This window comes from Typha angustifolia, chromosome 15 (genome assembly GCF_048772165.1).
Source record: "Typha angustifolia cultivar Huaian chromosome 15, ASM4877216v1, whole genome shotgun sequence".
Taxonomy (NCBI): Eukaryota; Viridiplantae; Streptophyta; class Magnoliopsida; order Poales; family Typhaceae; genus Typha; species Typha angustifolia.
Genome location: NC_133253.1, coordinates 1107411 through 1123658, shown reverse-complemented (window position 1 = coordinate 1123658; position 16248 = coordinate 1107411). Strand labels below are relative to the sequence as shown.

General features: G+C 37.7%; 3 protein-coding genes across 3 annotated transcripts; all 3 read right to left on the bottom strand.

Moving 5' to 3' along the window:
- Positions 1–634: 634 nt before the first annotated feature.
- On the bottom strand, positions 635–1177 carry LOC140778321 (F-box/FBD/LRR-repeat protein At5g53840-like). Its single transcript, XM_073122970.1, has one exon. The coding sequence runs from the start codon at positions 1175–1177 to the stop codon at positions 635–637; it is 543 nt and encodes a 180-aa protein (XP_072979071.1).
- A 2128-nt stretch (positions 1178–3305) lies between these two features.
- On the bottom strand, positions 3306–8508 carry LOC140779491 (sucrose transport protein SUT1-like). Its single transcript, XM_073124568.1, has 14 exons — positions 8210–8508; positions 7185–7250; positions 6848–6946; positions 6689–6753; positions 6514–6598; positions 6385–6418; positions 6154–6253; positions 5984–6059; positions 5026–5241; positions 4729–4872; positions 4381–4614; positions 4222–4285; positions 4083–4126; positions 3306–3753 (listed from the first exon to the last, which is right to left on the bottom strand). Exons 1-14 carry the CDS (start codon positions 8393–8395, stop codon positions 3580–3582), a joined length of 1587 nt encoding a protein of 528 aa, XP_072980669.1. The 5' UTR covers positions 8396–8508; the 3' UTR covers positions 3306–3579.
- Positions 8509–13692: 5184 nt separating this feature from the next.
- Positions 13693–16201, bottom strand: LOC140778350 (transcription factor ILI6). Its single transcript, XM_073123020.1, has 2 exons — positions 14263–16201; positions 13693–14183 (listed from the first exon to the last, which is right to left on the bottom strand). Exons 1-2 carry the CDS (start codon positions 14386–14388, stop codon positions 14028–14030), a joined length of 282 nt encoding a protein of 93 aa, XP_072979121.1. The 5' UTR covers positions 14389–16201; the 3' UTR covers positions 13693–14027.
- Positions 16202–16248: the final 47 nt, after the last annotated feature.

The window sequence follows — 16248 nt, the reverse complement described above, 5'->3', positions numbered from 1 at the left end:
TACATGAATCTCTAGCTTTTATAGAGATGTCCAAACACATAACAGCGGACTAAGTGTAAAAATGAATTGCATTACCCTGAGCTGTATGATCAGTACCAGATGCTTGACAACAGGGAATGGGTCAAAGCTCCACCTGGGCAAGTATTTCTAGTGCAAAAAAACGATCATATTAGTATCAACCAAAAGCAAGCTATTTGTCAAATAGAGGTTAGTTTTGATAGCCTGCACTCACCTCAATATTCAGTGGGTCCAACATCAGCTTCTGAAGTTGAGGGAACTTGATAGAGAAACTTGGGAAGACGCGATCTAGCAAAGGCTCATATAGTTCACCCCAGTAGCATTCTACTAGTTTTTGAGTTTCTTGAAAGGAAACAGGTATTGAGTTTCCACGGTACCAAAAAGTGATGAGACTTGCATCATTGACCTCAATATTTTCCACCCTAGAACAGTCAACTATGCAGAGATGTTTCAACCTCCGAGATGAGAGGAGATCTTCAAATTGACAAGCTGCAGACAGAATACCAGCCAGAGCTGCTCCAGTTGAACACAACTAGATAACAGATTCTCCACATGGTTATCTGATAAATACACTGTAGCTAGATGAACATATGTGAGAGCATTGAAACCTGAAAAATTAGAATCTCTCGAAGAACAAAAACCCAAATGCAGATGCTTCAACGATGGTCCTGTTTGGTGAGCAAGAAAATAAAAGAGGAAACTCGTACGGAGCAACTCCCCGCTTGATAAGATATCCAAGGTCCGCAGACAAGTTGAACTCCAGACTTTCCACTCGAGCTGATGCAACAGTTGTAATCCATTGGTCAAGATAGCAGGAGTGCTCAGAGCATAGGAAAAGATTAATCCTGAATGTGTAGACCTTAGCACTCTGATAACGACGCATGAAGTGCCAAACAAAATGAAGAAGAGAATCTCTCCTTTCCTGCCGAAGTGCAACACGAAATTCACTTAAATTAGGTACGAAGATTAACTGATCATTTCTGAAGCAGAACCTATCTAGTAGCCAGTTTGCAGCATCCAAATCGACTCTTGTTATATATGTCCATAGATTTCTCCATCTGCTTGACAAGGCACTAGTTCTAACAGCATCTCCTGTAGACAGCAAAGAGATGATAGCTACAATAATGCTATCCGGCAAGTCACTGAGATGATCCTCCATCTAGGATCACCTGTGGAAATTTATAAAAGCAAGATGAGAAAGTTCAATGATGTTAGATAAAACCAACTTTCAAGTTCCAAGAAGAAATGAGTTTGTCGAATGTAATCATCATCCTAAAAGAAAGATGTAAATATCACGACATCGAATTTGGGGTAGCAGAATTGGTAGAACAGTGCCTGCAATAGAGGAAATAAATTATATGTTGACCTTAAAATAGAAAAGAGGATCGGTGGTAAAAGGTCAGCAGACTCCACGTCTCGACGGGTTGCAGTCTTCTCTCCGCTCCAAGGGTTTTGGAGAGGAACGAAGAGGAGGGTTTCGTCTGCCGCGAATTTTTAACCCTATTCGATGATCCGACGTAAGGATTTAAGGGTTTGAGTTTAATAAAATAGTAATACACGGGTTGACCCACGTTAAATGGATTGGATTTACTTTTAGACGTCAACGAATTTAATTAGCGGATATGCCGCCAACCCACATTCTTTTTCCGCCACCACTACTGTTAATGGAACGTATGGCAAATGAAAACATTAGTTGGAGTGGATATAACCAAGATTATAATTGTAATATCTGATCAAATAATAATTTTAAATACATCTAAAATTATAGAAATTACTTGTGTAAGCAGTGTAAGTGATACAATGTGTAACGATAGCATCGACGTCAACAACTTGATAATATATCGACTAAAAGAATCTTATTTATGGAGAAGCAAAAGATTCACTAAGTGGTATCAAGTTCGCGTGGAAGCAGTCAAGTAGAACTTGGAGACGCGGAGAAAGAAGTGACCAATTTGAAAAGGTTCTTTAACAATTTAGTTAGGTTAGAATTTTGTTAATGATAGAATTTTATTACGTCCGTATTTTTTGTTTTCTAAATAGTTATTGCCTTTAAATATTTAGAATAAAATGATATTATAATATTTCCTTTTAGTTGCGGTACTTCTAATTTCTCTAGCCCCCTTAGTGGAATGTGCTTGTTTTATGTATGTATACCAAATGGGATCTAATCTTGACTATAATTATAATATCCGATTTAATAATAATTTTAAATACGTCTTGTGTAAGAGGTACACATTAATGTGTGACAGTGTAAAGATCTTGTCACATTTGGAACTTGATGGAGCACCGAAGGATATGACTTACAGCTGTCAGCGGCCTTGATAATATGTCTATCGACTAAGAGAAAGTGATGATATCCATCGCTTCGTAACTGCAAGCTCTGAAGCTTTCCATGGAAGTGGATGTGTGTTTTATTGTATTTTATTACAAATTCTACACTGAAGCGAGTCATGTGCATGTGCCACCTGCTCCGCCACGACCCAATCAATTCCTCTAAGTTGAAACCGCCAAAGTATCTTTAGAGCCAGCGACCATTCTATCCCTCTACTTGGCTGCCACCGCATAGGTGATGCACCTCCTCCACCACATCGTCTACGCATTACTAGATCTGTGTTTTCTAATCAAACGACTCTTTCAAACGCATTGAATCTAGTGCAAGCTTATTAAAAAAAAGTTATTAGTGGCTTATTCTACAATTTATTTTAGACTCAGTATGTTTTAAATTTGTAAGAGAGAAATGTAAATATTTTTGAGAAAAATTAGAGATTGATGAGAGGATTTAAAATATCAGTGTAACTATTATTAATTTTTTGAATTGACATTGAAAAAAATAAAAAATATATATTTATTGAAATATGTGCAGAAAGCATTTTAGGTAATATTTAAACTATCACCTTTTGAAATAGATAGAAATATCCATCAAAATTAAATAGATTCCATAAAAATAATTAAAATAACCTTAATTACTTCACATTCTTCTCTATTTATTTATTCTATTATTTCTTTCTCTGCAAATTAGGTTCGATAAAAACAACCTCTAGTGACTCTTTTTCTTCATACTTTAGGTATAATTTGAGTTTAGCAATTTTCATTTGAATATAGCATAGATTTTTATTTAGGCATGGGTTGAATTTTTTGTTCTAACAATAAAAAGAATTTGGTTAAGTATGTGACAACTCGTCGTTATTATTTGTGGTGCTGCTTAAGAAAATGTCTGAAGCCTATGCTCATAAGAAATCCATTCAAAATGCTCAAAGACCACAATAAATAGAATTCGGTCATTCCCATGAGCAACTCCATGTATTCTAATGATTAAGGAGACAGTCTCATTGTCCATTACACTACTTATTGCTTATTTGTATGTGCAAAGATAACAGAGACAAAAGAAAAAGGGAAAGAAAATGAGGTTAACTAACTAAGTTTCTCTATAAGAAGAGAATCTGGCTAAAAGATAACATAAGAGCCTTAGCCGGTCTGAGCCAAGGATTTTTTAAGTTCTGGCCGACATGGTCTTCGACCTTGAGGCCATTAGAGCCACGTCTGCCGAGGACAGTGAGAATGCTAATGCCCGCCGACGATGGCAGCAGTCTTGAAGCTTCTCTTGGAGATCTTTGGAAGCATGAAAAATCCGACAAACCCACACACGAATGCGATGGCCGAAGCAAGAGCAAATGCAGGGATGTTCCCCTTTCCAAATAATGCATCCCATGGGCCGGCGCCGAGCGCTATGATCACCTGTAAAACTTAGTTAGTCATCAGATGTGCCAACATGGCTGAGCAATTGAATTGAATTGTTATAGTTCAAATTCTTGATCATTGAGCAGAGTAACAAAATGTTATAACCCCAATTATAAGGCCCTGCAAGATAGATGCTGGCAATGAGAAAGACAACATATATAATACACTAAGTCAACTTAATATGTGACATTCAAAGTTTCAAATGATATAAAACTTTTGTAGCATAACTGAGTTGAAGCATGTAGGAGTAATTCAAACAGCTAGACAAGCATTATAAGATCAGATAAAGTTTCTTCCAAGTGGAGAATGGAACTCTCAGAACTTACCTGAGGAATAACGATAGAAATGTTCAAAACCCCAGTACACAGCCCTGCAAAAATCGTAAGAACTTTCAGTACCAGCATCAAAGGTAACACTAGGAGTTGCATGACATAGACAAATCAAGAAATGTGTTACTTAATGTACCTTGTCCTCCCCCTTCATTAACAGCTAACTGAGCTGTCACAGCAAAGGGAACGCTGTAGAGAACCTACATCAAGAAAAAGGGACGTGAGAAACAACTTATCCAGCATTTGAGAGTGAAACACTATTAAGGTTACAGAGGCATCAGATAGTTATACTAACAGCTAGAGGGAATCCAAGAGCTGCAAATAAAACGAGTGCTGCAGCTTTTACATCCTTATCTGCACTGATCGCCTGCTGAACAGAACCCTTATAGTCCTTCATTGACCACACGCTTATGATTGCGGTGGCAGCCATGGCAGCAAACATAATGAAGTTGCTCATCACCCACACTATCTTTGCGCTAAATTTTCGACACATTGGTGCAATGAGAAAAGAAGTGACTCCTAGAACAATCTTAAGAAAAGAAAAGGATGTTGTTGAGATATAATGTTAATGATGTTTTGATTATCAAGAGTGATGTTTAAATTTTTCAAGGAAAAAAATGATGAGGTAATTTTGTGTTCTTACAGAATTTAGCAGCAAACCAAATGCCCCTTCTCTGACACCTCGATTATAAGCATCAACTTGCGCTGGACTTCCCTTCGGATCCCCATGGTAAACTTCGCGGCCCATCCAATCTGTGTCGTATAGGATAAATGGAAACCATGACAGCTGCAAGAAACCAAAAACAACAACAGAGTTTGAGAAATGGAGGTCAAACCTAACGGAAAAGAAAAATTAAAAAAAATAAAAAGGATCTAATTGTTTTTTATTTAATCTCTTTTTGGAACCAATTTTTCTCTCTAAAGATTACAGGTTGCATACCCAAGTAAGAGCAGTGACAAGAAGCACTGAAGCCATCCCAGGAGGCAAGTTCTTGAAGCTTTTGAAAATGGTAAGTAGGTTAGTTCTTCCCGTGTCACCGTTTGGCACATCCTCACTGTTTGATTCGACTTTCGTACTGAGTTGAGATTTACTTGCAGGAAGTGGAACTTCTTTAGCAAAAATCATAGTCACGGTCACACTTAAGGCAAGGAAGATCTGAATACACAAGAAGAGTAATAACAGTTGATGTAAATGACATTAGTATACAGTCTGCCAGGATAAACATGAAAAGTTCACTATAATGACTATACGTGACTAGGAAGATCTGGAACCAGGATTCAGAAAGATGCACATTTTAACAAGGATAGCAACTATTACAATGAGAAAAGTGATTAACAAGGTTAAATCAGCTTCTCAAAATTGAAGGGACATGAGATGCTACATTAGTTTTAGGTCGGAACTTCAAACATCATATATCATATGATAGATGTACTGTAGTTTTCTGAAAAAAAAAAACAATATCAAGGAGCAGTAATTTTTGGTTGCAAAGAAGTAAATAACGATAATAAAGAAACAGAAGGGTGAGAAACTGAAAATATAATCTTAACAGTCCAGCCTGTGAGATTAGTTCACAAGATTGAAGTCCTGCTACAAAGCCAAGTAACATATCTCAGAAGCCCGTAAGATAAATGATTTCACAAAACCAGCATCTCACTCCAATAACATGGACGAGCCACATGAAATGGTCAAATCAGCATAAAATTATCCTCTTGAAATGGCCAAAAAAGATAGTCATATGGTTCAAGAAAACTTCCGATACTTTCTATCCTTTGCCATGATGATTGTAAATCCGTAATATCGATTAACACCTTACTGCAATTGCATAGTAAAATATCTCGACTTGGCAAAATAACTAAACTATAATCAAGCATAAATGCAACACTGGAATTCAACTCACCACAGCAATCAAAAATGCACCTTTCAGATTTGCACATGCTTCACAGCAAGCTTTTGTTTCAAGGAAAGGAAACCACCTATTAATATGCACAAGAGAGTTAATTGCAAATAAGTTGGCAGTTTTAGGCAAGTATACAGAACCAGAGGATTTATTATACAAATCAAACATACTTGTGCCAATCCCCACTAGAACCTGAAGAGTATCCTAGAATATTTCCAAAAGCCATCCATGAGCAGAATATTGCATTTGCTGCACTGCATCCATGATGACCTATTACAAGATAATTTTCATCTTAATACACTTGAAAAGGGTAAGATTGGTGCAATTACAAATGCTTAACACTTAAATATTGCATCACGAAGCAAGTAATTCTGATATATACTGCAGTAAGCAAGCAATACCTGAGAGATCAGCCATGAGTGCACGAGCTGGACCCTGGGATTGAAAAAGGTTCGAATTATAAATTAGTGTACTAGTTGTGACATGCATGCTAACAAGTGCGAGATGAATTGATCACTAAGAAGATCAACCTGTACAGCATTGTTAGAGAAATCCAGTAGCCAGAATCCAAGAACATATACAATAGCCGCATGCCACCGAGGACCATGATAAACGCTATAGCACACAAAAAATTCCAGTCACAAATTAAACGAATTGATTGAAGATCGAACTACATAAGAAGTAGCTCAAAGAAGCATTTTTCACCTGCAATGTTCTTTTGTATCACCTAGAGCATATCCTATGTCTGATGAAAACCCGATAACAGTTACCTACAATATACACAAGGTTATCTTTGATTTAAGAAAATTTAATTGTATTTATTATTCAGATGGAAACCCTTAAGGAAGATCTGTTGGTACCCACAGCCATAGAGATCAATAAACAACCAGCGAGAATAAACGGTCTCCTCCTTCCAAATCTTGCGTGGCATCTGTCGCTCCATAAACCAACACATGGTTGAACCTGCAAATTGTGAAAGGCAAACAAGCATATGTGTCCATCCAACACACAATTCTAGTAAGTAATGTTATAATTTCTAACTACGAACAAGGAAAAAAAAAATTGTGAAGCTAAAGAAGTGGTAATTAAGGTTGTTAATAGTATGATCAGAATCAACAGTAAGGTTGTTATCGCACTAAAGATCTCAGATTTGGGGTATTCTTGCTACATATATAGGAATTAACTAAGTTTCGATACTTACAACAAAGCCTGCGATAGGGCCACAAAGCCACATAATTGAAGACAGGGCATGCGAAAGTCCAAGTGTCTGCACAAAATACGGGAACAACGGTGAACGTTATTAAGAAATACAATAAGTCTGAGAATAACTGTTATAGCGTACTAATATATTTGCATATCTTGCGAACTTTTAAATTATCCGATCACTATTCCTTGCAGACAGCACGGTTCGTATTCACATGAAAAAAAAAATAAGGATTTTCCTTATAATTCTGAAAAAAATATATCTTTTCTGACAGTACTAAAGGAACGAAATAAGTCCAAAAATAATAATAATAGGATAATCTTATATTTTATATATATATATATATAGAGAAGAAACCAAGCCTGAGGCCCAAACTTTTCGCAACCCTAGAAACTGTGGACAGAAAGGTCTCTCTCCACTCTCCACTATGCAGATACGACACATGTGGAGACTTGCCATTTAAGGACGAGACCACGTGCCGGGCACGCGACTACTGCTTTGATCTGAGTGCTTGTTCAGCTGTACAAAGCAATACATTTATCTCTATTAAGAAAAACGCGCTCACAAAAAAAAAAAGAGAAGAAGAATAGCTTTATACTGACTGCTATGACGACGGCAAGACCTCCAATCGGATGGATTAGTAGTAAGAAGAAGTAGTTTACTGATAAAGAAAACGGAAAAGAAACTCTTTTATACATCCTATGACCACGTTAACATTCAGAACAAACTAGAGTCTGGAGACCATTTTAAAAGTCTCAAATCCTTCCGTATTAGGGATTTTACGCCATATTAAACAAAAGCGCGGGTCCAAATACGCCGACCAACCCAATCTTTCCCCTTATATTAAAAAATTCAAATCCTCTCTCCAACATCGAAACATCCATGTCTGATCGATAACAAACGGAATCCATCAGCGTCGAGAAAATAATAATAATAATAATAATAATAATAATCACAAAGCGTCTATATAAGAAAGAAAAGGAGACGACGGAAAAGAGACGATCTGCGGTCGATCGATCGACCTGGACGTAGGGAGTGAGGAGCGATAGCTGCAATGCCCAACCGTACTGGACTCCTCCGGCCACCATGCATGAGAAAACGAGCCGCACGAGGCTTATCGGCTTCGCTGGCGGGGTGCTTCCACCGCACTCCTCCAAGCTAGAGCAGCTCGGCGCCGCCATTTCCACCTCTCCGCCTCCCTTCTCCATCGCCCCGATCCCCAAATGCCTAGTCCTCTCTAGCTCGCTCGCTCGCTCTCTCTCTCTCCTCTTACCTAGGGTTAGATTTCCAAAATAGATTAAGAGAGAGAGAGAGAGAGAGAAAGAGTGAGAATTGAGCAGGGGGAGAGCGCGGGCTTTTATAAGCTGTCTCGTACCGGTGTGGCGACCCCCGGTACATTGTAGAGTTAAGAGTTTGGACGAGCCTTGTTACCTCGATTCGTGCGAGTGGAGAAGGAGATGTGCCCACGTAGAAGGTCCAGCTTACTGTTCCATCTAATCGCGATAAACGTTTATCTTTGGGAGCGGATGAGAGGTCAGTTTCGGGTAGCCCTCCTCGAGCTCACGTGTCGGGCGGGCGGATCTGGTCACCTCCAGGTAAGCCGCACGCCGTTCTTGTGCGGCCCGTGACAGCCGCCTGTTCTGTGCCTCCCCCCTTTTTTCTCTCTCTCTCTCTCTCTCTCTCTCTCCGTACAACAGTTGTGATGGGCCCCAGAGAGCACTCACAGCAGTAAATGATAAATTCCTTTCCCCCAAGACATTTGCTTCGGAATATTATAAAATTACAATGGAAAAATATCCATCCTTCTTAGATCGAGAAGATTAGACGTAACTCACCATCCCAATTCCGGCCTAGTGCCGTGGTGCGATTAGATTGTTATATTCCCACCTGAGAATTCTGTAGAACGACCGCACCGGATAGGTGGGACCTAGAAGAGTTTGTGGTGGGGGCCGCATTAAATTAGGGTAGCTGGGTAGGGGGGTGTAAAAGTGCTTGGACTGGCGTGTCTGTGCCTATTCGGGGATAATTAATTTATTCGGGTTTCGGGGATAACTCTGACTGTCTGCGTGGAATAGTCGCGTACGAGTTCGCTAATAAATATGCTTGCGTTGCATGTGGCTTTGCATGCCTTATCCTGGTTTCTGAATAACTCTCGAGCATATTAAATTAGCTCCCATGCAACGTGACACATGCCGAGAGGGATCGCTACACTTGTGGAGTTCTAGTTTTCAGAGTAGTAGAGATATATATATATATATATCTAGTTGATAACTTATCCTTTTCCTTTTTATCCACCGCAACTCTACCCACCGAACCACGTAGGACGGTTACCAAACCGAATCTATTCGTGTTTGGATACAAATGCAGTGAAGAGAAGTGAAGTGAAGTGAAGTTAGCCAAAGCCAAAATTAGGCAAGAAAGGCATGCGAATACTTTTGACTTTTGAAACTGAGAAGCAGACGATGAGATGCATTGCTATATACAGTATATGTCATCACATACTTTCACTTTGTGGTGATCACCTTCATGAAATGGTCCAATAGACTATAGTTTTCGTGGGGAATAAAGTTGGAGTTGTCAAGGCTTGTCACCAGAGCTTAGATATTTAGCCTAGACGTGGCGTGGTGGAATGTGGTTAGATATTTTTTTTTATAGAAAATTGCGTCTATAAAACTAATTTGTTAGCCGAGAGAATCTCATCTGTTTTACAGTAGATATTAAATTCGCTAACTAATTCACATATTTATTTAGTGGCCCACTATCTTATACTTATTGAACCTCATAAATTTAAGTCGATTATAATTTTCTAATCTAATAAAAACACTAATGGAAAGCTAATGGCCTATAAGATAAAGCACAGTAATCTATATAGCATACAAATCTAACAAGTTGAGACAACAAATTATGCTTAAAGATTTAGCGTATCAACACATTAGTCTCAATTCATTATAAAATATTATATCTATTATTTGATATATGATCAAGATCTTTAAGCTCCCATATTCTTTGGTATAGATTTTTTGGGGGGCTTTCATTCTATTTTATACAAATATCTAGTTTTCTATTGATGTTTTCAATTTGCATTCACTTGTCCTGTGATATTTTGGGGCTGTTTTCTTCTCATTTACATAGAGTTGTCACAAGTAGATATTATTAATTTTATACATCATTCTATCTTTTGAAGATTGATTTTGTGTTATCAAAATTTTGTTCCTACAAATCTAATTGTTCTCTTCCAAGTATTTATCTGCAGGGTTTTGATTTATCTTCTTAGCATATCATTTTATGTATACAAGATGACATGATTGTCTAGCATAAAATCTCCTCTTTTGTCTTATGTGACTGTTGAGATCTTTTAAGTCTTAAAAGCCTGCTAAGTAAACCTATTTAGATTCGATCAAGATTGCTTTTCTTAATCTTAGATTTTCCTTCTTCTCTTTACTTCATCTTAAGCTTATAATGCAGCATCAGATAGATAGGAGGACTCATATCATTGATAAAAGTCATCCATTGCTTATTCATCTTTAAACTAGAAATTATCAAGTCTGTATTGAAACTTGTCATGCTATGTGTTTTGTCGTGTCATCATTTAGCTCTTTACAAGTGGCAGCAACATACTTTTTAAAGTTAGTTTATACCTATCTTTGTGCGTAAAGTTGATCGCAATTCATAAACAAAGCAGTTTCAAGTTTATTAAAGAGATGACATCGATCATCCTTACACTTAAAAGAGTATCAGTGTGATTAAAGCTTAGAGAGCGAAGTCATATAACAACAGTTCTATAATACACGTCTTAAAATAATTAGGTGACTCAAAGATGTTATTCTCTTTATTAAGTGAAATCATACCCCTAAAAAGAAGGGTATATAATTGCGTCATCAAGCTACTCATTTAATATAATTACAGTTAATTGTTTGATAAATAGTTTCCTTCTTTTTTATTTTTAAATTATTTCCCTTGCTTTTGTTTCTAATGCGTTAAGTAATATTCCTAATCGTTATAATATATCCTATCTATCAGATAAAGCTACTCGTGTCACCAGAGGTCCTACTAATAATGCGAAAGGTTCTCCAACTGGGGCCTGTTTAGGAGCTGTAAATAATTAATAATTGTCCACTTTATGTGCACCGTTGTCTCTCTGGCATTATTAGTGGGATCCTCAGAAGTCACATAAAATACTATTCAATGTAGCTAATTCCTACATCCTTTCACCATGCGTGCATCCAAATTAATATATACGAAATGTCGACTTTATCGAAGCTAGCATTGATAAGTCCAAAGTTGTGCAATTCGAGGAAATTTAAGGTTTCCAATTTCAAGGAGATAAATTGTAGATAACATTATATACCCCCATACTGCTCAGCTATATATATATAATTAATGTTGTTAGATTGGGGCATGGACTAGATTGGTTCGACCAGGTTCAAATTAAGGGCACATTGGTAATGAACTTTCTAGACATCAATAATGTTCGCTTTAATTTTATTGCATTGGAAAAAGACTAGAGATATAGTATGTAGCTAACATTTTTCAGTAGATTCTGGTATAAAAAGAGGGTTAATATTGGATGACATGGGTTCGTTCCCGTCCCTCCCAAAGCAAAGAATGGAATTAATCATCGAGTTGTGTGCCCTATGGGGGAGGGGGTCATATTCAATCCCATACACTCTATGATGGGACGCTAAGCATTATTTAAGAATATTAAATTGCTAATAATAATTAAAATATTATAATAACTTTATTCTAGAATATTAATACTGCTCATCAAAATTATATTTTATACCACGTACTAAATCAATTACTAATTTACCGCCTTATTCTAGAATATTCCTATAATAAAGATCTTATTTTAGGCATTCAAAGAACACTGAAAGCCCAGTAAGGGCCCAAGATGAGTAGAAAGAGGCAAGCACATCGTTTACATGGGCTGGGCTGGGCACTATTACATATTTATAATTTTAGGTAGGATAAGTTAGAGAAATACTAAAATGGGCCGCCGGAATACGAATTAGGGCCCATGGGCCGGGTAACTGACCCATCTTGGTGGGGGGAATTTCATTCTGCACACGTGTTTTTTAGAGGGATTTGGCACGCAATAAATGGATGCCAATTACTTAATTTACTACGTACGTCTCTTTCTATAAAAACCGCACGAGTAAATATAGAGGCATTTACATCACATCTCTTGCACCGCCAGTTTGTTTCTTTATTAATTCTTACTGAGACATTTACATTTCACACCCTGTATATTTCCTTTTTACAAAGTTATGGTCCATTCCACCCCCTCACATGTTTAGTATTTATAATTTTATCCCCGTGCAAAAAATACCATATCCCCAGTTGTAGAACACTTGAGTTATAGTCTATTTTTTTAAGTAGAAAAAGAAAATGTAATAGATAAGAGGGTTAATGTGAGAAAAGGGAAATCAGAAGGTTTACGTGAGAACGAATAATAGCTTAAGCAACAACAAAGTATATCATCAATTAGCAGGTAGGTCTGAAGGGAGAAGGTAGCATGCATATATAAGTTGGCTGGGAATTAGGTCAAAGATGGATGGCAATGAAGTGCATGGTACAGTGATGCAGCCATGTATGTGTGACCACTCCTCACCATTAGTACGAGTTCACATTCCATGTGCAAAATTTTATGAGTCACGAGAAGGAAATGACATGGCAATTTCCATAGGGTCAAAATCAAAGGACAAACATTATGATTCCACTTTCCACATTTACTCTCTCTCTCTCTCTTTCTCTCTCTCTCTTTGTGTGTGTATATATATATATTGTTAACATTATAATATCCATACTAAATGACCAAATTTAACATCTGAGTGAAAGTTTCTTGCTGCAAGATCAAGCAATGTCATGTTCAAATTTTGTGGTGAGTGTTTTCATGACTCCATTTTGAAAAATCCAAGTCTGTTCTTCATGTGCTTGTTGAGAGAGTGCAGTGAGTCGCTGTCAAAGTCAGCAGTTTTTTGAGTTGCAATCGGAGAATTACAACGATTCGTTTTCGGCTAAAGGGATTGAAGACTCGCCTGTGTTTCTCATAAATTTTGAAAATAAACCTAGTTTTGCAGATTGATAAAGTCAGTGTTTTGACATAGCCAAGCAGTTATTGCTCTACAGTTTCACCCAATTGCAATGCTTTGTTTGCTAGAATTAATATCCTACAGTGCATTTAAGTTATAATGTTATGCATTCATTATATACATATATATATATATATAGAGAGAGAGAGAGAGAGGGATGAAATGTAGCTGAAATTTTATTATTTTCCTCATATTAATTCAGCTCGTCATATATAAAATTAATTAATAGGTAGATATACCTTGCAAGTGCCCAAACTTGCTCTCAAATTCTAGTTGTCAACCAGGTCATTTCTTCATGGCTCCTCTTTTGCAATCGAATTGTTAGCATATCTAGAGAGTTTCCCCCCACTATTATCAGAATAACACATCACACTCTTTCACAGTGCAAACAAAGCTCAAATTATCTATCCACATTCCACAACCAATTTTGGACTTCCAAGAACTTTGAGTCAACCAAACCATTTTTGAATGGAAGTTGTGCTTGAAGACTAAGACTTATATATAGGGCTTAACAACAACACTTGCATCAAAGCAAAACTTAACTCTTAGGTACAAAATATATAAGGGGGATCAAGCATAGGTTCAGTACATTAATTGTAACGCCCAGATCGATCACAACAAGTCCTCACTACTTTAGCTACAAGCAAATGGGCCAGGTGCTTCTTCTTCTAACTCCATTTTAAACATTTGAACTCAAAACGAACACCTTCAAGTTTTGAGTCGTGCAGCCAAAGCTAACAAGAGAGATCTACTGCATGAGCAAGCTTCGGATGATCGCCGCCTGACTGCTGCTCATGTCGGTCGTGGCAAGCAACTCCGAGAGCCGCTCGCTTAAGTCATCCGCTTCGCGGTGCAAGCTCTTGATGTAGTTGCAAGTCTCCTGCAATACTTTAGCCGCAGAGACCTTGAACGTAGAAGAACAATTCACAGTCATCATCTATTTAAATCGAGTGAAGAAAAATAAATAAGAGACAAAAGTTCACCCTATCATTGCTCCTGATGCGAGCTTCGGGGAGTATGGTTTGAAGCTTCGAGACGAGATCGTTAATCTGTTCTTCGGTAATGCGGGATGAGCTTGACTGCCTCGATCTCGACCTCCTGCTCGACATCTTGTTCGATATGTATATACTTGATTATAGTATTGGGCAACAAGTCAAGAGATATAAATAGGTAGAGAGGAAGATGTGGTGGAAGTTAGTTATCTTGGTGGACTAGAGGAGGAGGTCAGTCAAGGGTTAAAGGGACAAGAGATATATAGTGAGATGAGGATGGTAGCAGAGACAACTAGAAGGAGGAGTTGAAATGGATGTCTGGAGAAGTTATGAGAGATTGCAAGAGAGATAGAGATAGAGATAGGAATGGAGGAAAGCAACAGGCATAGATCATGAGGAAGACAGGTGCATGGGAGAAAGACATGGGCAAGTGTTGTATTTAAATAGTGTGCTCATTAGATGTAGAGAGAGAGAGAGAGAGAGAGAGAAAGAGAGAGGATACTCTAGACAGTGGCACTCATTTGTGTGGCTGCAAGTGGGGTTTGTGGAAATGGAGATGCTTCTATTATGAGGGAAAGAGGCAGGGCTTTGTGTCAGGGGAAACCACGCAAGGCCATGTTATGAGGTAACTAAAATATTTTGTGTCCCACATATAAAATTATACATTAGATTCATGTATGTCACATCTAGGGCTTCGTGAGTCGTCTCTGTTTGACGAAAGCGAGAGCTAAAGAAAATCTTGGACATGAAAATCTCTTTTGGGTCACAAAGAAACAATGATGTAAGAGTAGATCTAAGAAGCTGAGTTGAGTAGTCCATGGGGTGCAGTAATATGGACAATGGAGATGAGCAGTGGCATGATATGGACTACTCTTATCTCCTCAATTACAACCCACGGTTCATGTCTCTCGCTGCTCATAATGCATTGCAACATGCCTCACATGTCAAGTGCTAGTTCCCTTTAACACAAGCAAACATTTAAAGCAACCCCCAACTTCCATTCTTTCTTTCTTTCCCTTTCCTTTCTCTTTCCTTAAAACTACCGATTCCCTTTTCTAGCATGTCAATGTTTTTTTCTCAGACCAAATTTAATTTCTTTATAAATGAATGATAATATATCAAAAGATTTAAAAAAATAAAAATAAAAATTCTAATTCTCACTTAGAAGATTTGAGATGCAAAAGTAGTTGCACTGTGGTGTTGTGTTTGGTAATAAGAGTGGAGAGTTGACTAGTCAACGCAGCTCCCTCACTCTCTCTCGCCCCAACCTAACGCTTCGTGCTACACGCGGATCTTTTATTTTGTCTTTATGCCTTGGTTTAGTGATCACGAGGTAACCTCTTTTTGGTCCCTCCCAACTTCTCATTAAATTTTTTTTTCTTTTGGGGGTTCTATTGATTAGAGCCTATAAGCTTAACTCCACATATTTAAGACCCAAATAACCCCTTACCCTCTACGCAACGTCACATCACAATCACTCTCTAATCTCTATGTATCTCGTGGTGGACCTCAACCAAAAAGAAAAAAGAATGAGAAAAAAAGAAGGAGAAGAAGGAAGCTTATTATATCAGCACACTTTTCTATAAGAAGAATTAAATCCAAAACATAAGACTTTATAATAACGTCGATGTTATGTTTTTGTCACTAAAAGTACCACTTTAATCCTATGATGGCTTACCTTTAGCAATACTAGTAGCAATCACTCTCACTTCTCATAATTGGGTATGGCTTTAATATGCCTCACTCTCGCTATCTGCAGCCACGGTCTAAAATTATTATGTACATGATGAGTAGATGATGGAGGTGGTCCATGGGGGCTCTCAGATTAGAAAAACTTAACTTGGCCAGCCAATCACAGCATAGACGTGGACAAAAGGGGGAGGTGGTCCCACATCTAGATCCAACTTCTTTTCCCTTGCTAAAATTCTCTTTGCAGTTCGTATTATTAACACACAGAGAGATCTAGAAAGCTAAGAT